General features: G+C 39.9%; 1 protein-coding gene across 11 annotated transcripts in view; it reads left to right on the top strand.

Moving 5' to 3' along the window:
- ERICH2 (glutamate rich 2) overlaps positions 1-20,927 on the top strand; it is a 53,331-nt gene that overhangs the window by 16,900 nt on the left and 15,504 nt on the right. For 3 of the 11 annotated variants that reach the window (XM_055572292.1, XM_055572283.1, XM_055572285.1), the window contains 3 exons: positions 12,377-12,407; positions 13,383-13,419; positions 20,706-20,854. The exons of 1 other annotated variant lie outside the window; for it this stretch is intronic. In XM_055572292.1, coding sequence (XP_055428267.1) covers positions 12,377-12,407; positions 13,383-13,419; positions 20,706-20,854 — 217 coding nt within the window. Of the gene's footprint in view, positions 1-3,467; positions 3,816-12,376; positions 12,408-13,109; positions 13,159-13,382; positions 13,420-20,705; positions 20,855-20,927 lie in introns of those variants that run through there. 7 more of the 11 variants (XM_055572282.1, XM_055572281.1, XM_055572287.1 and 4 more) reach the window with 7 other exon arrangements.

Here is a 20,927-nt window from a genome sequence, read left to right as displayed (position 1 = left end):
AGCTGGAAAATTGGTTTTTGAAGTTATGTTTTCATAATCCTAGGAATTCAGTCTAAGAATGAAAGATGCCATTAAAGACCTATTTACAAAGATGTTCATCAAAACCTTATTTTTATAGTCACTGTTCATCACTTAAATCTTATGCCTAGCATAGTGTCTAATATAAAGTAAATACTCAATAATTATTCTTGAAAGAAGGAGTAAATTACAAATAAACTGTGGCTTATACATATTGTATAACATATGACCACTGAAAATGTTTTTGAAGACTTATTAAGATTGGGGAAATAGACATTAGAGAGAGTGTTAAGCAAAGAGGGATGCTAACAATGTATACGCTATCTAATACAAGTTTTATAAAGTAAATATATACAGGCACACAAAAGGCTAGAAGGAAAAGTAAAATTATTGACTAAGTTGGTTTTTTGTGTTTCTCTTTATGTTGCAAATTGTCATGAGCATGTATTACTTTTATAGTCAGAAAAACACTAAATGTTAAACATTTTTTATCATGCTCTGCTAACAATTAGACATGTGATACAAAAATTAACCATTAAAAACTGTGGAGTTGAATAAAAGATAGTTGTTGGGAGATTCAGTGTTTCTATAAGCGTATTTGGCTTTTCCCCTTCACTTTGTTAGAATAAACGGTCACTAGATACATATTTTTATAATTTATTCAGTGGCCTGAATGCACCATCAGAGCTAAACTGTGCTCCACTTTTAACACCAAAAATAAATTCTGTACAAAAGTTAGAGAGATAGATGAGTTAATTCATTTCTTTCTGTCTTTTTGTAGCTCGAGTGTGCACACGCACTGAGTCGTGTTCAACTCTTTGCAACCCCATGGGATGGGCTTCTCTGTCCATGGAATTCTCCAAGCAAGACTACTGCAGTGGGTTGCCATTTCCTCCTCCAGGGACCCAAGGATCCAACTGCATCTCCTATGTCTCCTGCATTGCAAGCAGATTTTTTTTTTCTTATCACTTGAGCCATCAGGGAAGCCCCTTTTGTAGGTTACCCTCCTTTTATTTCCTGGAGGAGGAAATGGCAACCCACTCCAGTATTCTTGCCTGGAAAATCTCATGAACAGAGGTGCCTGGTGGGCTACAGTCTGTGAGGTCACAAAGAGTTGGACATGACTGAACGACTTTCACTTTCATACCACTTAGGTCCACACTTGGTCATAAGTGGATACCTACATAATGGCTACTTTGAAGCTCCAAAGTAGTCAAAGTTCTAGGGCCCCAGAACTGACCAAATTCACTTAGTGTTTGAGGAACAGTTACATAGAGGGCCACAACCTATAGAAATTGTACACCAGTGGCGACATCTAATCACAGGATATTGAGGGGCAGGGCCTCTCTCTTTCTCTCCACAATTTCTTTTTTTTTTTTTTTTCTTCCAGTTTTATTGAGATATAATTGAATACAGCACTGTTTAAGGTGTACAACATAATGATTTGACTTACATACATGACAAAATGATTACTGTAATATTTTTAGTGAACATCTATCACCTTGTGTAGATGCAAAATTTCTAGAAAAAAATATATTTTAGGTGGATTATTCCTAAAGTTATTCAAACAAAGATGAAGTGTAATTTTTCTTTTCATCAGGGAGAAATAGGATAACCAACGTGGGTTCAAACAGGCCCTGGACCAGGCACTTTACCTAATCTTTAATTTTTATAGCTATTCTGGATACAGGGACTTTTATTCATATACATAGTGTAGGAGGAGTAATAATGATAGCTAAGTGTTACTGATCAATTCTCATGTGCCATGCTCTGTGTCAGGGGCCTATTTTCTCTCAGGTCCTGTTCTGAGCAAGTACTTTGATCATCCCCACTTTGTACTTGAAGACCCTGAGGCTCAAAGAGAAGTCCTGTCTGTCTACTCCTTCATGTGGAGAAAATATTTTTATTCTCCAAGATCATTAAACCATTTTTGCCCCTTCTTTCAGGGACAATAAATACTGAAAACACTGTTTTCAACAAGTGGACTCTTCTGTTGCAGGGAAGAGGGGTAGGAAAAGTAATCAGTTAGATTTGGGGGTTTCTTCCATTTCCTTGGAGCAGGACGATGGGAATAGCCAGTTAGACATTACCCATGTATCAGTAGTGAGAAAAATTCATCAAAACTAATGTTTTGAAAGGTATTGATCAAGAAGTATAATGAATTTTCCTTTGCCTTTACTGAACAAAAAGTCTTCGACCAAACTTAAGACATAAGGGTGTTCCTAAAATAGAGGAGATAGTGGTTTGCTATGTCCTTTTAAACTAGGAGTATATCTGTCAATGACTTAATTGAGCTCTTTAAAAAACTTCCATTCTGAAACTTCCATTTCTGGTCTTATTCCTTTACCTCTTTCCTACCATCCTGGGCTCCAAGGAGGTTTAGAATGAATATGAACAAATGATTAAGAGAATTTTAAAATAACAATCTCTATATACACTCAGTTCCTGAAATGGTCCACCTGGCTCCATTTTATATAAATATAATTATAAAATTTACCATTTTTAAGCTTGTCTACATGTCAGAACTTTATATACCTTGTCATTTGAAGCTGACAAACTTCTACCAAGGCACATATTCCTTGAGAGCACCTAAGAGGTTAAACAGCGATTATACCTCATATCATATGGCTACTTCGGAGAAGGCAATGGCAACCCACTCCAGTGTTCTTGCCTGGAGAATCCCAGGGACAGAGGAGCCTGATGGGCTGCCGTCTATGGGGTCGCACAGAGTCGGACACGACTGAAGCGACTTAGCAGCAGCAGCAGATAGGGAAACGCATTCCAGAGATCGCTCCCCGCCATGCCAAGAAACCCATAATCTTTTCGGGGCGATCTTAGGTTGGAGGACGAAATCCTGCAGGGGACATTTGTTCATCCACATCCAGGGACAACCCTCTCTCCCAACTCATCTTTTACTCCACAGGTTTAAAACACAAAGGAGGCCACCTAGCCTTTCCCCCTCTCCTCGCCAAAAACATGATCAGGTGTGGACAAGGAAATCAATCCCCCTCCAATCTGCCCTTCTCAGGGTAACTAGTGCACGTGCGGACTCTCAAACGAATGTGTCCGACTGGTGGTGGTTCAGTCGCTAAGTCGTGTCCGACTCTTGGCGACCCCATGGACTGTAGCCTGTCAGGCTCCTCTGTCAATGGGATTCTCCAGGCAAGAATACTGGAGTGGGTTGCCATTTCCTTCTCCGGGGTCTCTTCCAGACCCATTAATTGAACCCGGGTCTCCTGCATTGCAGACAGATACTTTACCGACGGAGCTATGAGGGAAGCGTCGGACAGTGTATGCACTTAATTCTCTGAATGGTAGGAGTCAGAGCCCGTGGCTCCCTGGCACGTGGGCTGCCCAAGTTCCTAGACTCCTGGATCATGCTCCGCCCCCTTCACGTCTCCTCAGCCCTGCCCCGCCCGGTCAGCCCTGCCCAAGGTTCGCCCCGCCCCTTCCCCTTGCCCCGTCTCAGCTTATTCTGCTCCAGCCGCGCACGCGCTAGCGCGCCGTCTCGTCTCCATAGCGACGCGACGTCTACTGCTCCACTCTCCCAACACCGCGCCGAGCAGGAGCTGGGCTAGCTTTCCATGTCAACCCTTCCGATGCTCCGCGTGAGAGGGCCACAGGCGGGTATGAGGCGCCGCACCGAGCACGGTCGCCGTCTCCCCATCTCTGCGAGCAGCCTGACCCAGTTCTTACCTCGGACTCCCTCAGGCCCGGCGCCTGAACCCGCCAACTTCTCTGACCGCTCCAGGTTCGGGCTCTGGCGTCCCACCACAGCCCAGGCAGCACGCGAGAAGGTAGGGGCCGCGCGACCGGAGGTGCACGTCGTACTTTGGCTTCTTCCTCTGGCTGTAGTTCGGCGCTGAGGAAGGAATATTTGTGTCCCTGTGGGTGTGATAGCTAAGCGGTTCTGACAGGCGCATCTACACCACCATTCTCTGACCTGCCGATTCGCACATGCCAAATCCCTCCCTGGCTTACCCCCCAAAATACAATGAAAATAGTCGCGTTCCATCCCAGGGCTTCTGGCTCCTTCCCTCGGTCCTCAGGCACCCGCCCCTCTTTTTTTTCCCGTAACTTTTGTGGGGCGAGGCGGAGGTGGGGGGAGGACAGCTTAATGGCCAATAAATAGGAGGAGCAGGGACTCAGCTGGCTTGTGGTTAATACTTCATTACTCGCTAGACTACTTGCTTAGCCATGAAGAAATTTCTTTGGAATTTGAGCAAATCATTTAACCTCCCCGGACCTTATTTTCATCTTCTGCAAAATGATAGGTTTGGACAACGGATCACTTCTAAGATCCAGTCTTCCTTCTTCTGTGAGATAATCAAATTGACTTGAAACTTCCAAAATCGAGCTCCTGTTCAAACTACACTGTGCCCCGGTAGCGTTTTAAATTAATACCTGGCGTAATTATAAATTGTCTGACTTCCCAGAGGGCATAAGTCCCCAGAGGGCATAAGTGAAATGGACGAATCTATTTTTACCCCCAAGAGAGTCCTGAAAGTTGCTTTTTAAAAATAGAGAAAGACACTGAAAGTGTCTTTTGATTTGTTTCATTCTCCTAAAACTAAATACAAATGATCCCCAAATCCTCCATGTTAAATTTTTTTTTTTTTTTTTTTTTGTATTTGAAGTTTTGTCTTAACTCTCAGGAAAACAACAGCACCGCTCTTTAAGTGTTGCGTTTACCAGAGCTAAATTCCAACACCTTGGTAGGGGCTCAGCTGCATCATTCCACAATTCCTGAACTTCCACCACACACACACACACACACCCACCCACCCACCATTTGGGCTCAATCTGCAACGTTTTCTCCCCCTTCATTGCCCTGTCCAGGCTCAGTTGTGCACTTAGAACTCTAAGTCAGAGTTCAGCTTCAGGCCTGTCTTTGCTAGGCTGTAGGTAGTAATAACAATAGGAGGAGGAAGAGTTGGAGTGGTTAGAATTATAGGAGCAGATAGGCGCTGCTGTTATTTACTGTGAGCTATTTATATTAATCCTTGAAGTACTCTGTAAAGCAGGTAGTATTGAAACTCCTGGGTGGCATTTTGGAGGCTTCAAGGAACTCCAGTTCTTTATGTCTCAACACAGAAAGAATTCAGCAAGAGACAAAGTAATAGATAAGAAGTGACTTATTAGAATAGGATGTTTCTGAGGATGACAAGTTGGAGAGGGCACCACAGCCAGAGCTAAATAGTCTACAGCTTTATAGTCAAAGGAAAAGTGGGGAGGGAAAGACAACCACCTTCTTCCTCATTCTTGAGTAGACATCAGGTTTCCAGCATCAGTTCCTCCTCCACATCTGGCAGGGGAGTTTTTTTGTCCCCATGTGGTCAAATTGGGATTATCATGGTGCAGTGGAAATGAGCAAAAAGTGGTGTGCTGTGCTTAGTCGCTTCAGTCGTGTCCGACTCTGTGCGACCCCATAGACGGCAGCCCATCAGGCTCCTCTGTCCCTGGGATTCTCCAGGCAAGAACACTGGAGTGGGTTGCCATTTCCTTCTCCAGGGCATGAAAGTGAAGTCGCTCAATCCTGTCCGACTCTTCATGACCCCATGGACTGCAGCCCACCAGGCTCCTCTGTCCATGGGATTTTCCAGGCAAGAGTACTGGAGTGGGTTGCCATTGCCTTACCTCTAGCACCACCTATACTAACATATGGCATATCTCATAATCATCATTTTATTATGTCACCTTTTCCTTATATTTTTCTTTTCTCTGCATGCAGAAGAATGTGTCCTAGGACTCATTCACTTGCTGAGCTCACTGGGCAGAATGTGGGTCTCATTCCACCATTGTTTTATTGTTTTGGGACATGGCTCATGCTTCTGTTGCATGGTTTTGTTGCTAAGCAAACCTACTTTCTTGAGTGATCATTAACTTACAGGAGTCTCCCATACTTCTTTATTTACAATCCCCTAGTGGGATTAACTGGAGAAGGCAATGGCACCCCACTCCAGTACTCTTGCCTGGAAAATCCCATGGATGGAGGAGCCTGCTAGGCTGCAGTCCGTGGGGTCACTAAGAGTCGGACATAACTGAGCGACTTCCCTTTCACTTTCCACTTTCCTGCATTGGAGAAGGAAAAAGGCAACCCACTCCAGTGTTCTTGCCTGGAGAATCCCAGGGACAGAGGAGCCTTATGGGCTGCCGTCTACGGGGTTGCACAGAGTCGGACACGACTGAAGCGACTTAGCAGTAGCAGCAGCAGCAGTGGGATTAACTGGAGAAGGCAATGGCACCCCACTCCAGTACTCTTGCCTGGAAAATCCCATGGATGGAGGAGCCTGGTAGGCTGCAGTCCATGGGGTCACACAGATTCGAACACGACTGAAGTGACTTAGCAGCAGCAGCAGTGGGATTAACTATTTAATCACCCTGTCCCTTTCAGTATTTTTGTCATTTTACACTTGAGGAGAGTGAATCATAGAGGGATTAAGGAACTTGCTCAAGATCACACCATTTGCTGGGATTTGAACATAGGCAGTCTGACTCCAGAGTCTGAATTCCTCGCACTGTATTATGCTGTAAAGGTAATATATAAAATGTATAGGTAGTCACCTTTAAATATGAATGTAAGTAAAAGATGATCACTAAAATCATTTTATACACACTTGAAACTTCGCAGTGAAATATTATCCTCCCTGCCCAGTTTCCCCATTAAGCTCCTCTAGGATGGAAGTGAAAGTCGCTGAGTTGTGTCCGACTCTTTGCGACCCCATGGACTGTATAGTCCACGGAATTCTCCAGGCCAGAATACTGGAGTGGGTAGCCTCTCCTTTCTCCAGGATATCTTCCCAACCCAGGAATCGAGCCCAGGTCTCCCACATTGCAGGCAGATTCTTTACCAGCTGAGCCACAAGGGAAGCCCAAAGCACAAGGAAACCCATCCATCCTCGAGGATGGTGCTTAATTAGCTGTCTCTCCTTCTCACAATTTCAGGGCCTGAACATGTAGCTGTCTACCTGTAACTCTCCCTTTGCCTGTTCGAATAAAAGGTAATTTATAAAAACAAATAGCACAAAAGGATGAAATAACTACACATGTAGGATGAAGAAAATATATATCTTTCAATTTTTTATTACAAAAAAATATGAGATGTTTTACCTTTTCTTGGTACTAAGTCTTTTTAAGGTTTTCTTCTTATTTATTTTTCATTGTGCTGGACCGTCATTGGTGCCCGCAAGCTTTCTCTACTTGCAGTAGATGGGCTTCTCACTGGTGGCTTCTCTTGCTGCAGAGCGTAGGCTCTAGGCACGAGGGCTTCAGTAGCTGCAGCTCTCAGGCTCTAGAGCGTGGACTCGAGTTGTGGCGCATGAGCTCAATTGCTTCGTGGCATGTGAACTCTTTTCAGACCAAGGATCAAAACTGTGTCTCCTGCATTGGCAGATGGAGTCTTACCCACTTTACCACCAAAAAGTCCAGTACTAAGTCTTTATAATCTGATGTGCATATCTCAAATCTAACTAATCACGTTTTGAGTGCTCAGTTGCCACATATGGTGAGTGGCTACCGTATTGCAAAGCTCTAGTTTAATATGTTCTTTTCCTTTACTCTGTTGTTGCTTACCTGATAGCTCAGTTGGTAAAGAATCCACCTGCAGTGCAGGGGATCCCGGTTCCATTCTTGGGTCGGGAAGATCCCCTGAAGAAGAGATAGGCTGTACCCACTCCAGTATTATTGGGCTTCCCTTGTGGCTCAGCTAGTAAAGAATCCATCAATAATGCGGGAGATCTAGGTTTGATCCCTGGGATGGGAAGATTCCCCTGGAGATGGGAAAAGGTACCCACTCCAGTATTTTGGCCTGGAGAACTCCACGGACCCCATGTATATTCCATGGGGTCACAAAGAGTTGGACATGACTGAGCGACTTTCACTTTCACTTCACTTGTTGCATTTCTTCTTATTCTATTCATTTAATAAATGTTAATATTTACCAAGGACCAATTTCTGTGACATGGAGTACATTAAGTACTAGAGATTTTTTTTTCTTAAATGGCTTAAATTTATCTGTTCTTTGTAGCCCAAAAAACTAGCTGAATTAACTGAGTTGTTGACTGGGGTTTTTGTTGTTGACAGTCAATTTTTCCTTAAAAGCTAGGGCTGTATCTGATAAAACCTAAGAATTGCTGGGAGCTATGTTTTACATCATGTGTAGAAAATCTGTCTACATAGAGAGAAGAATGAGACCCATGTGAAAGGAGAAGGAGAGATGAGCAAGGGAAAGTCCCCACTTTAAGCGCCACACTCTCGTGACCACAGCTGTAGCCACTGTGTCCTGACTCCACACAGCTTGTGTATTCAACTCCTGGATTCTACGAGCCAGGGCTTCCCTGTTTGTGCCTAAGCTACCTTGAGCATGGTTTCTGGAACTTGCAACTGAGAGTTCAGGCTCATACAGCTAAGAGACATTAAGTACATTTGAAAAATACATACTTATGTGATGGCTGTACCTTTTTCTGACAAATTATCAGTCTCTGCTCTAACTTTACCTGTGTTCTCAATTACTCTGCTTTTTCCCTGGAGTAAGTGATCTTTCTAAGCAAGTATCATTACTTTAGGGCTTATGTGATTGATTAATTAATTAAAAGTCCTTAGAGCTAGCCTGCTTGTCTCAGTCACAGCAAAGCCTGCTTTTTGTTTCCCTAAGCAATCTTAATCAGCCCCTTAAGACATCATCTCAGTTTTTCCTTTGGATGAAACATCAAGTTGTTTCTACCATGTCCCTCCTAGGTGCCGGCCACTGTACTACACCCCTTTCCCAGATCATCCTACTTAATGTTTATAATGAGCCAATGAAGTTGGCACCGTTGTGACCCCTGCTTTACAGATGGAGACACTGAGGCCTACAGAAGTTTTAGCTCACCCAGGCTTACCTGAAAAGTGGCAGAATGGAATATGAACCCAGTGTCTTTACTCAAGAGCCCAACTTTTTTTTTTTAATTGACGTATAGTTAACTTACAATGTCGTGTTAGTTTCTGGTGTCAGCAAAGTGACTCAGATATATATACACACACATACATGTACATACAGTATACTTTCATATTCTGTTTCATTAGGGTTTATTATAAAATACTGCACATAGTTCCCTATGCTGAAGTAGGGCTTTATTGTTTATTTTATGAATAGAAGTTTGTATCTGCTAATCTCAAACTCCTAATTTATCCTACCCTCTGCTTTCCCCTTTGGTAGCCATGTTTGTTTTCTATGTCTGTGAGTCTCTTTCTGTTTTGTAAATAAGTTCACTTTTATCATGTTTTTAGAGTCCACATATAAGTGATACCATAAGATATGTCTTTGTCTGACTGACTTCACTTAGTATGATTATCTCTACGTCCATCCATGTTGCTGCAAATGAGATTATTTCATTTTTTATGACTGAGTGGTAATATTGCATTGTATATATGTAGCACATCTTCTTTATCTATTCATCTGTTGATAAACATTTCGATTGCTTCCATGTCTTGGCTTTTGTAAATAGTGCTTCTATGAACATTGGAGTTGATGTATCTTTTTAAATTAGAGTTTTTTCTTGATATATACCCAGGAGTGAGACTGCTGGATCATATGGTAACTCTATTTTTAGTTTTTTTAAGGCCTCTCCGTACTGTTTTCCATAGTGCCTGCACCAGTTTACATCCCCACCACGGTGTAGGAGGGTTCCTTTTTCTTCACACTGTCTCCAGCATTTATTATTTATAGATTTTTTCATGAGAGCCATTCTGACCAGTGTGAAGTGGAACCTCATTGTGGTTTTGATTTGTATTTCTCTAATAATTAGTGATTTTAAGCATCTTTTCATGTGCCCATTGGTCATCTGTATGTCTTCGTTGGAGAAATGCCTATTTAGGTCTTCTGCCCGTTTAAAACAATTTTTTATTGAAGTATAGTTTATTTACAGTGTTGTGTTGGTTTCAGGTGTACAGCAAATTGAATCAGTTATATACATACATGTATCCACTCTTGTTTAGATTCTTTTCTCATAAGGGGTGTTAGAGTATTCTTATTAGTTATCTATGTATATATAGATCAGTCCCAATCTCCCAGTTTATCCCTCCCTCCATTATCTCTTGGTAACCATAAGTTTGTTTGCTACATTTGTGACTCTACTTCTGTTTTATAAATAAGCTCATCTGTACCGTCTTTTTTTTTTTTTTAGATATCACTTATAAGTGGTATTATATATTTGTCTTTCCATGTCTGACTTACTTCACTCAATATGGCAATCTCTAGGTCCATCCATGTTGCTACCAATGGCATGGTTTTATTCTCTTTTATGACTAATATTCCATTGTATATATGTAGCATATCTTCTTTGTCCATTCCCCTGTTGGTGGACATTTAAGTTGCTTCCATGTCCTGGCTATAGTACTGCAGTGAATATTGGGGTGCTTGTATGTTTTTTTGGAGGCTGGCTTTTATTAGGTTCTGGGAGGGAGCTGGGGAGGGTTGTTTTGAACCAAAGCTCACTGGAGGAGAATGAGAGTTCAGAGTTGTGGCGGTTTCTTGTTGGCACCAAGTGGTGGGGAGTTTGCTGTTGCTAAGGTATGTGGGAATCTTCTTTCTTCCTGCTGATAGTGAATACTGAGACCAGTGGGAATGCATGAGGACCCCGCCTGTGTGGCTTCCTGACTCTATTTTGTATCAGGCGTCCTTCATCCTTTTTACCCACGGCATCTTTAGTGGCACCCTAGTGTTTGAGGGAATGCCCCCTGCACACAGATGCTGTACAGTTTTGTAGATGAACAAAGACCTTAGGACGTGCATGAGAGAGTCCGTTTAGCAACTTGAAGGGCCTCCCAGTGTATTCATGGGTGGCCACTCCAGACTGAAGGTGGAGCTTCAGGTAAGCTTAGCAATCAGTAGGGGTGACATCTGCCTGTTGTGCGGGGATCATGTCTTGAAGGCTGTCAGAGACAGAACAGAAGCAGTAGTGCTTGTTCAGTCATGTCGATTCTTTGCAACCTGGTGGACTGTAGCCTGCCAGGCTCCTCTGTCCACAGAATTTAAGACACGTTTAAAAAGAGAAAAACTTAATGCAAAATAATGAAGCTTCTCTTTTTATTGTCTACAGTTTTGGTCCTGAATTTTATGTTCCAGAAATCCCTAGATATTACTACTAATAATTTTTAAAGCCTGGCTTGGAATATGGGGACTGTTGGGGAGGAAAGGGCAAGTGAATTTAAAAAAAACTTAAAAGTTGATTTTTCTCTTTACAATTAGAATGAAATTTATTCAGATATATAAAGACCTAAGTTATAGGAAAATCAGTCTACATAGGCTAATTTTAAAAAGATAAAACATTCCAAGAGAAAACATTGTAACTTGTAAGTATTGGTAAACTCATAAGGGAACTTTTATCAGGTAAGAATTATATTTTAAACTATCTTTGGAAAAAATCAAAGGTTTATTTCTAAATGTGTTTTTTGAAATATTTTACTAAAAATACTGCATCTTGAGATATCATTGAAAAACTTGTTCTGGCTAATATACATCTATAAAGGTGTTTTTCGTAACACAGATGAACTAGAGTGTGGCAGGTAGTTTGGTTCACATGTTGTTTTTCTTTGTTTAAGGGGGAAGGGAAAGCAGTGTTGTAAACACATGCCACACTGAATTTGTGGTTTCTGGGGTTAGCTGAATAGGAAAGTGATACCCTTAACTTGCTGTATCATAAGCATATTTGGATCCAGATCTAGAGTCCGAGTTACATAAAACCAAAAAGGTAACATAATTAGAGGCTAATTTAGTACATCAGTTTTCTAACTTGCAAAATTATCCGTATAGCTCTTTTTCACATAAACTCCACAGCTTCCCGGATAGCTCAGTTGGTGAAGAATCCGCCTGCAATGCAGGAGACCCGGGTTTGATTCCTGGGTTGGAAAGATCCACTGGAGAAGGGATAGACTACCCACTCCAGTATTCTTGGGCTTCCCTTGTGGCTCAGCTGGTAAAGAATCTGCCTACAATGCTGGAGACCTGGGTTCAATCCATGGGTTGGGAAGATCCCCTGGAGAAAGGAACCTACTCCAGTATTCTGGCCTGGAGAATTCCATGGATTGTATAGTCCATGGGGTTGCAAAGAGTCAAACATGACTGAGCAACTTTCACTTCACTTCAAGGTGAAATGGGAAGAGGAAGCTTTAATTTCTTTATGCTTTTTTAAAATCAGATTTCATAATCCAGAGGAATAACGTTTTTCACTTAGTATGAAAATAATGCTACTAAAAACAATACCAGAATACATGCTTACTGCCCTGCTGACAGACTGAGTTGTGCATTCTGTTTTATTTATATTCCAAGTTTATAAAAATATTTAAAGACTTACAAAGTAAATATTTTGGTTTTTTGCAGGAATCATCTAGACAGGACAGATGCTGTAAAGGTAAGAGAATATAAAGTAATTTTTAGGATGCTTTAGTTCTTTCTTACCATCAATTTATATAGTTTTGGAATAATTGACCTCAGTATAAAATTATATTTTAGCCTGATAGTGAAAGTCACTTAGTCATGTCTTACTCTTTGCAACCCAGGCCAGAATACTGGAGTGGGTAGCCTTTCCCTTCTCCAGGAGATCTTCCCAACCCAGGGATCAAACCCAGGTTTCCCACATTGCATGCAGATTCTTTACCAGAATACTGGAGTGGGTAGCCTTATCCCTTCTCCAAGAGATCTTCCCAACCCAGGGATCAAACCCAGGATTCCCACATTGCAGGCAGATTCTTTACCAGAATACTGGAGTGGGTAGCCTTTCCCTTCTCCAAGAGATCTTCCCAACCCAGGGATCAAACCCAGGTTTCCCGCATTGCAGGCAGATTCTTTACCAGCTGAGCCACAAGGGAAGCCCAAGAATACTAGAGTGGGTAGCCTATCCCTTCTCCAGCGGATGGATCTTCCCGACCCAGGAATCTAACCGGGGTCTCCTGCATTGCAGGTGGATTCTTTACCAACTGAGCTATCAGGAAGACCCCTATATTTTAGCCTAGATAATAAAAATGTTCATATAAAGGCTGTGAATAAATTATTCAAGTACCTCAAGCTAAAATAATATTGATAATGCTAGTTTTTATTTCTGCTTCTCTCATAGGCACCAAAAGATAGACAGAATGGGAGATTGCTAGTGTTTGATCCAAAGGGTAAATGATTTATTACTTTAAAAGAATATATTTGATCACCCTTTTGTCCTAAATATTAAGAAGATAGTCTATAGGAATGGTTAAGTGTGGTTGAGTTAGCAATTAAATCCTTTATTATACTGCCTGTCACTCAAACAATGCTAAATATTTGCCAGTCAGGAATTTCTATTAAGAACATCACTATTGATAAAATACTGGGTTGAGTTTTTTTTCTTCTCTTTCAGAAAAAGTGATGATTGAACCAAATGAAGGAATGTCAGAGTAAGAAGATGTCTCTCATTGAGCATCTGATCTATTATGCCTTTTAAGCAATTAGAAGTAGATAATGCAATCATTTGTCACCCAATTAAATTTGAAAGGCCAGAAATGCATGGATTAGCACTTAGCTTTTGCTTCAGTCAAAGCAACTGTTTCTTAGATAAGAGGACATTTAAAATTAAAAATGAATTTTGATAAAAAATGTAGGGGTATAGATAATATTCAAACCTACTTCTCAACTGCTTAAACGCTAAGTATGCTGAATTTTACTTATATAACTTTCATTGCTCATTCTTGTTTCACTTTGATACTTGCTCGTTTCTTTGAGAATATCACTTTAAAGGAATATTTACCTTAAAATCAGATTTTTATTTACTATGAGAAGAACAATTACTACTAAATAAGGAAAATAATCACCCCAACTAGTTGAAGAGATTCGTGTTGAAAGAATCGTAGTCCAGTTTCAATTTAGTAGCTAAATATTAAGTACCTGTTTTGTTCAAGGCACTGATTCTGGTAAACCATCAGAGTCCTTCCTGACATAATCATCTATCTACTGAAAAAAAAATCAATTATTTATTCCATGAAAAATGGCATTTTGAAAGTTGATCATAAAACACATTCATAGGGTTCAATTATTGACAAATTGCTAGTGCGCTTCTAGTAGAATTCTATTCAAATCAAAATTATTTTGAAGTATTCTGAATATTATTGGCTGGGAAAAATAAACCTTATACAACATATGTTTTAACTTATATACTGTCAAAGCTGAAAATTAAAATTAGGATTCACTTTGACTTTTGCAAATTGTGTAGTAAATACGTGTTTTTATATTAAAGAGAAGGTAATAAATTACAGATCAATGACAGAATCTGTGCTTGTTTCAGAGTAAATGTTATAGACAACAAGGAAAAGGTAAATGCCCCATTAACTATATTAATCTAAATGTAATTATATAGTATGTATCCTATTAACATGTCTGAAAATATTTAAATAAAAAATCTAAGAAAATGTTAGTAGTCTTTGAGGGAAATATGATATAACTTTAATAATGAGAGTTAGTAGCTATTAATGAAAATAAATATCGTGTCTATGAACCCCAGTGTTCATAGACTGTAATAAGCAATGCTGGAACTGGAGCAAGGGGGTAACCCATATCCTGAGGTAGTTAAACCCCAGGGGTAAATCAGATGCAGTCTGGGCCAAGATAGAAAAGCAGCGTGCATGTGTGCTCAGTTGTGTCTGACTCTTTGCAGCCCCATGGACTGGAGCCCACCAGGCTCCTGTCCTAGAATTTTTCAGGCAAGAATTCTGGAGTGGGTTGCCATTTCGTACTCAAGGGGATCTTCCCGACCCAGGGATCAAACCCACATCTCCTGCATTGCCAGGAGGATTCTATAGTGCTGTGCCACCCGGAAAGCCTAAGTGGCTGCTGGTTCTCTTGATCTCAGTAATAATTGCATCTGGTTATCAAACTACTTTTTGCAAGAGCAGTATGATCATGTTCTGTTCACTTCACTTGTAGAGAAGAGTTTGGGTTTGGTTTGGTTATTATTTGGAGTAGGGTAGTAGAAGGAGGGATGGAGAAGACAATGGCACCCCACTCCAGTACTCCTGCCTGGAAAATCCCATGGATGGAGGAGCCTGGTAGGCTGCAGTCCATGGGGTCGCTGAGGGTCGGACACGACTGAGCGACTTCACTTTCACTTTTCACTTTCATGCATTGGAGAAGGAAATGGCAACCCACTCCAGTGTTCTTGCCTGGAGAATCCCAGGGACGGGGGAGCCTGGTGGGCTGCCGTCTGTGGGGTCACACAGAGTCGGACACGACTGAAGCGACTTAGCAGCAGCAGCAGGAGGGATAGGTCGATAGCCAGTAAGCCTCGTAAGTGCATGGCTTTGTAACTCAGCTACCTCACCCAAGCAGATTCTTTACCATCTGAGCCACAAGGGAAGCCCAGTCTCACCGAGAGTTGAAGGTAAACAGAGCCAGTTCTGGGGGGAAAAAAAGTAAAAGATCAAGTAGGAACACAGAAAACCATGGGGGACCTTTGCTGAGCAACAGTGTGACTGACCCACAGAATTGATGGATTTTCTCAGCGTAGCCTGCATTCTACTCCCCACCCTCCTTCCAGCTTCACGGTCTGACTGGCAAGTGGAATTTCCTGAAAGGTTCTGTCCAGGTTGGATTAGGGAAATCTTGGCGTTTTCTTTCCCCACCAGTTCTTTGGCTTGATCTTTTGATTGAGTCTTCATTCTAATCTGAGCCACAAGCAGTGTATGAACTTTCATAAGCCAGGAGTTTCACAGTTATCTGTACACAAAGGCCAAATAACTCATTTCCTTTTTTCCTCATGGATCCCATGTGTCAGAGATTCTGTCTACCCAACAAATGGCACTTAATTAACAAACCATTTTCAGCAGTAAAAGTAAAGTGTATCTTTAATGCTGGATAAAGTCTTATAGATGTTGGACCTTAGATCTGTTGGGTTATTTGGTCAAGCTTTCAAGTTCATAGATGTGTGGGGAAAATGGCTAAAGGAATCCCACAGAACTCAACTCTTTGAGGTTGATAAAATAGTATCTATAGGTTATTCCATAATCATATTTTATCTTTTATAAAATGTATGACACAATTTTTATTCCCATTTTTACTCTTTAAGTAAATGCCTCTTTAGACACAGACCAATATTGGCAAGCAAAATTTATACCTCACTGACTTTTGCAAGTCTCTCTAAATATAGCAAAGACAGTCTCATAAAAGTAAGTTTAAATTAATTTTGTTTTTAGGCTCATGTTTGATAAATATCAATTCAGTTCATTTCAGTCACTCAGTCGTGTCTGACTCTTTGTGACCCCGTGGACTGCAGCACACCAGGCCTCCCTGTCCATCACCAACTCCTGGAGCTTATTCAAACTCATGTCCATTGAGTCAGTGATGCCATCCAACCATCTCATCCTCTGTCGTCCCCTTCTCCCACCTTCAATCCTTCCAAGCATCAGGGTCTTTTCAAATGAGTCAGCTCTTCACATCAGGTGGCCAAAGTATTGGAGTTTCAGCTTCAGCATCAGTCCCTCCAATAAATTTTCAGGACTGATTTCCTTTAGGATGGACTGGTTGGATCTCCTTGCAGTCCAAGGGACTCTCAAGAGTCTTCTCTAACACCACAGTTCAAAAGCATCAATTCTTCAGCACTCAGCTTTCTTTATAGTTCAAGTCTCATATCCATACATGACTACTGGAAAAACCATAGCTTTGACTAGATGGACCTTTGTTGGCAAAGCAATATCTCTGCTTTTTAATGTGCATCTAGGTTGGTCATAACTTTTTTTCCAAGGAGCAAGCATCTTTTAATTTCAAGACTGCAGTCACCATCTGCAGTGATTTTGGAGCTCAAAAAAAGTCTGTCACTGTTTCCCCATCTATTTGCCATGAAGTGATGGGACCAGATGCCATGATCTTCGTTTTCTGAATGTTGATCTTTAACCCAACTTTTCCACTCTCCTCTTTCACTTTCATCAAGAGGCTATTTAGTTCTTCACTTTCTGCCATAAGGGTGGGGTCATCTGCATATCTGAGGTTATTGATATTTCTCCCAGCAATCTTGATTCCAGCTTGTGCTTCATCAAGCCCAGCATTTCGCATGATGTACTCTGCACATAGTTAAATAAAAGAGTGACAATATACAGCCTTGACGTACTCCTTTCCCAATTCGGAACCAACCAGTCTGTTGTTCCATGTCCAGTTCTACTGTTGCTTCTTGACCTGCATACATATTTCTCAGGAGGCAGGTAAGGTGGTCTGGTATTCCCCTCTCTTGAAGAATTTTCCACAGTTTGTTGTGATCCACCCAGTCAAAGGCTTTGGCATAGTCAATAAAGCAGAAATAGATGTTTTTCTGGAACTCTCTTGCTTTTTCCATGATCCAGCAGATGTTGGCAATTTGATCTCTGGTTCCTCTGCCTTTTCTAAAACCAGCTTGAACATCAGGAAGTTCACGGTTCACGTATTGCTGAAGCCTGGCTTGGAGAATTTTGAGCATTACTTTACTAGCATGTGAGATGAGTGCAATTGTGCAGTAGTTTGAGCATTCTTTGGCATTGCCTTTCTTTGGGATTGGAATGAAAACTGACCTTTTCCAAAAAGTTCTGTGGCCACTGCTGAGTTTTCCAGATTTGCTGGCATATTGAGTGCAGCACTTTCACAGCATCATCTTTCAGGATTTGAAAGAGGTCCACTGGAATTCCATCACCTCCACTAGCTTTGTTCGTAGTGATGCTTTCTAAAGCCCGCTTGACTTCACATTCCAGGATGTCTGGCTCTAGGTCAGTGATCACACCATCGTGATTATCTGGGTCGTGAAGATCTTTTTTTAGAGTTCTTCTGTGTATTGTTGCCACCTCTTCTTGATAACTTCTGCTTCTGTTAGGTCCATACCATTCTGTCCTTTATTGTGCCCATCTTTGCATGAAATGTTCCTTTAGTATCTCTGATTTTCTTGAAGAGATCTCTAGTCTTTCCCGTTCTATTGTTTTCCTCTATTTCTTTGCATTGATCACTTAGGAAGGCTCTCTAATCTCTATTCTTTGGAACTCTGCATTGAAATGGGTATATCTTTCCTTTTCTCCTTTGCCTTTGCTTCTCTTCTTTTCTTAGCTATTTGTAAGGCTTTCTCAGACAACCATTTTGCCTTTTTGCATTTCTTTTTCTTGGGGATGGTCTTGATCATTGTGTCCTGTACAATGTCATGAACCTCTGTCCATAGTTCTTCAGGCACTCTGAATATAAATATAAATAATTTGATAAATATAAATAATTTTAAAACAAAGTTTAAAATATGAACGTTAAAGAATTATTAATTCAGTAGAAACTTGAGGACATTTAATGTACTTAATATAACGAATTAATTGTAAAACCTGGATTATCTGCCCTCTAGCATAAATACGTTCCAGTGGGATATTTAACTTGACTGTCTAACCTTAGTAGATACTAAATTAAATACTTTCCATCTTCCAAAAAGTAATAATTTTAATCTTTCCTCAACTGTAACTATATAAAGAAAACAGATCTTTTAGAGTATTCTGGTTATCTGTTTATGTTAATTGGTTCGAGGCACTGTTGCCATAAGTCACTTTCTCAGATGAAATTCTACTAGCATATGAATTCTAGTAATCATTTGTGGTGACCTTTGGCATAATAGGATTCTATCATGCTAGAAACTGAATACTTAAGTGACTTTTCAACAGACTATAGTTGAAGAGGAGGTTGGAGTTTGGGCCTCTTCTTTGAAACTGTGTATAAGGAGCACTGTATATCAGAAAGTGAGCAAAAGAGGAATTCATATTTTACCGTTGATCATTTGGCCCCTTCTCTTATGTGTTTTTATGGGATGTTCACTGCTTTCAAATAGTAATATCCTTTTTATCTTCAGGCTTCCTCCATGTTCTGTCATTAAAATCATTAAAGGCATTTCATACTATTCAAATATCCAGAACTAGATTAGCTAAATTCCCCTCTTTAGGGATGTAACTTAGTGAATATATAAGTAAAATATTTCATAGATTCTGAAGCATGCATATTTTCTTCATATTGTAACATTTCTTACAGTTGATGGCATCTTATACTGGCAATGCTTTTTCTTTCTTAAATATTAGTATGTCTTATAATAAATAGGTGGTATCTTTGGCTGAACCTAGAGATCACCATACTAAGTGAAGTAAATCAGACATAAAGACAAATATCATATAAGATCACTTATATGTGAAATCTAAAATATAATACAAATGGACCTATTTACTAAACAGAAACAAACTCACAGACATAGGAAACGAATTTACGGTTGCCAAAGGGGAAAGAGGGAAGGGGTAAATGGAGGAGTATGGGATTAACAGATAAACACTACTATATATAAAACAGATAAACAGCAGAGATTTACTGTATAGCACAAGGAACTATATTCAATATCCTATAATAAACTTTAATGGAAAAAATATGAAAAAAATATATATACACACACATATATTAAACTGAACCACTTTGGTGTACACCTGAAACTAACAGTATTGTAAACCAACTATAGTTTAATCTTTTTTAAAAAAGAAATAGATGCTCTTAAATTCAATGAAATTCTGTAATAATAAAAAGGCAGTATATCTAATCTAGATAAAAGCCCTCCTTTCATAGATAAAAGGAATAGATATTAAAGCATATGAATTCTAGTAATCATTTGTGGTGACCTTTGGCATAATAGGATTCTGTCATGCTAGAAACTGAATATTTAAGTGACTTCTCAACTTTTCACATGTAGTGTTTCTTCTTTGATGTCTCCTTTCACAATTAGAAAATCAAGGAGGGCAGAAGAAGAACAACTGTAAATCTTCTTTGCTGTGCATTTTTCATCACCAGAAAGGGGTTTTGCTCTAGCAGCATATACTGGGAATGTAAAGGTTCCATTCCCTCCATAGTATTAGGAATGTAAGAAGCTGTTCAGCCTATTTGCTAAATCACTGTACAAAACCACAAACTTGAATACTAATGTTACAGAGTCATATTTCAATGGGGATAAAACAGAGCCATCATAACTTTGGGGGAAAAAATAATACTTTACATCTTTTTATATCTGGCCATGCAAACTAAAGTTGAATTTTTTAAACTCAGTAAAGGAGACATACTAAAATGATCTTAAGACCACAAAAAATGAACATGAGGTTGTTTTTCCACCAGCATGGGTACCTGTCAGTGTACCACACAAAAATCCTGTCTCAATACATTACCTGTTGACGTAAGGTTTCAGGCCTAAAGGCTAAAAGAGAAAATTAACCCATCTTTATTTTAGTCATTTAATAAAAAAACAGGCCACTTCATATTGTGAGCAAGGGTTAATATTAGCATCAGACTCTAAGGGTTAATATTAGCATTTAACAGTGGTGAGAACTGACTTGAAAAAAAAAAAAACCCAAAGTCTAGTATTCCTTAAATAGTTTTATTTCACCATATCATAATGATATGCCAGGGACATTCATATAATGGATTGCTTATATGTTCTATGTTAACTCTGAAAAGATTCTAAGAATCATTACACAATGACAAATGGCTGGTAGAAACAGAATTTTAAACATTAGTAAAACTTATTTTTAATGCTTTTCCACAAAGAAGATATTGCATTTTAGCTATTATTGATATACTGTATTTTTATATTAAATGTGTGTTTGTGTATGAACCCATATAGAACCTTTAACAGAATTGTAATCTAGAAAAGTATTTTTTAACTATATACTTTAACATCTAGGAAGGAAGTCTCTTCAAAAAATATTGAAAATAAAATCTCTTCAAATAACACTAAAAATAGAATATCTTCAAAGAGTATTTCAAACAAAGAAATAGAAACAAATCTACAATCTAAGCCATGGTCATCTTCCTTCTTAAAAGCAAGCACAGGTAATAACATTTATTTTATTTGAGTAACCGTAGCTTCTATTTCAGCCTTCCTTCTTTAGGACCTTTGGGATGT

This window comes from Bubalus kerabau, chromosome 3 (genome assembly GCF_029407905.1).
Source record: "Bubalus kerabau isolate K-KA32 ecotype Philippines breed swamp buffalo chromosome 3, PCC_UOA_SB_1v2, whole genome shotgun sequence".
NCBI lineage: Eukaryota > Metazoa > Chordata > Mammalia > Artiodactyla > Bovidae > Bubalus > Bubalus kerabau.
The sequence above is the reverse complement of the archived record's forward strand: the minus strand, read 5'-3'. Positions and strand labels throughout refer to the sequence as shown.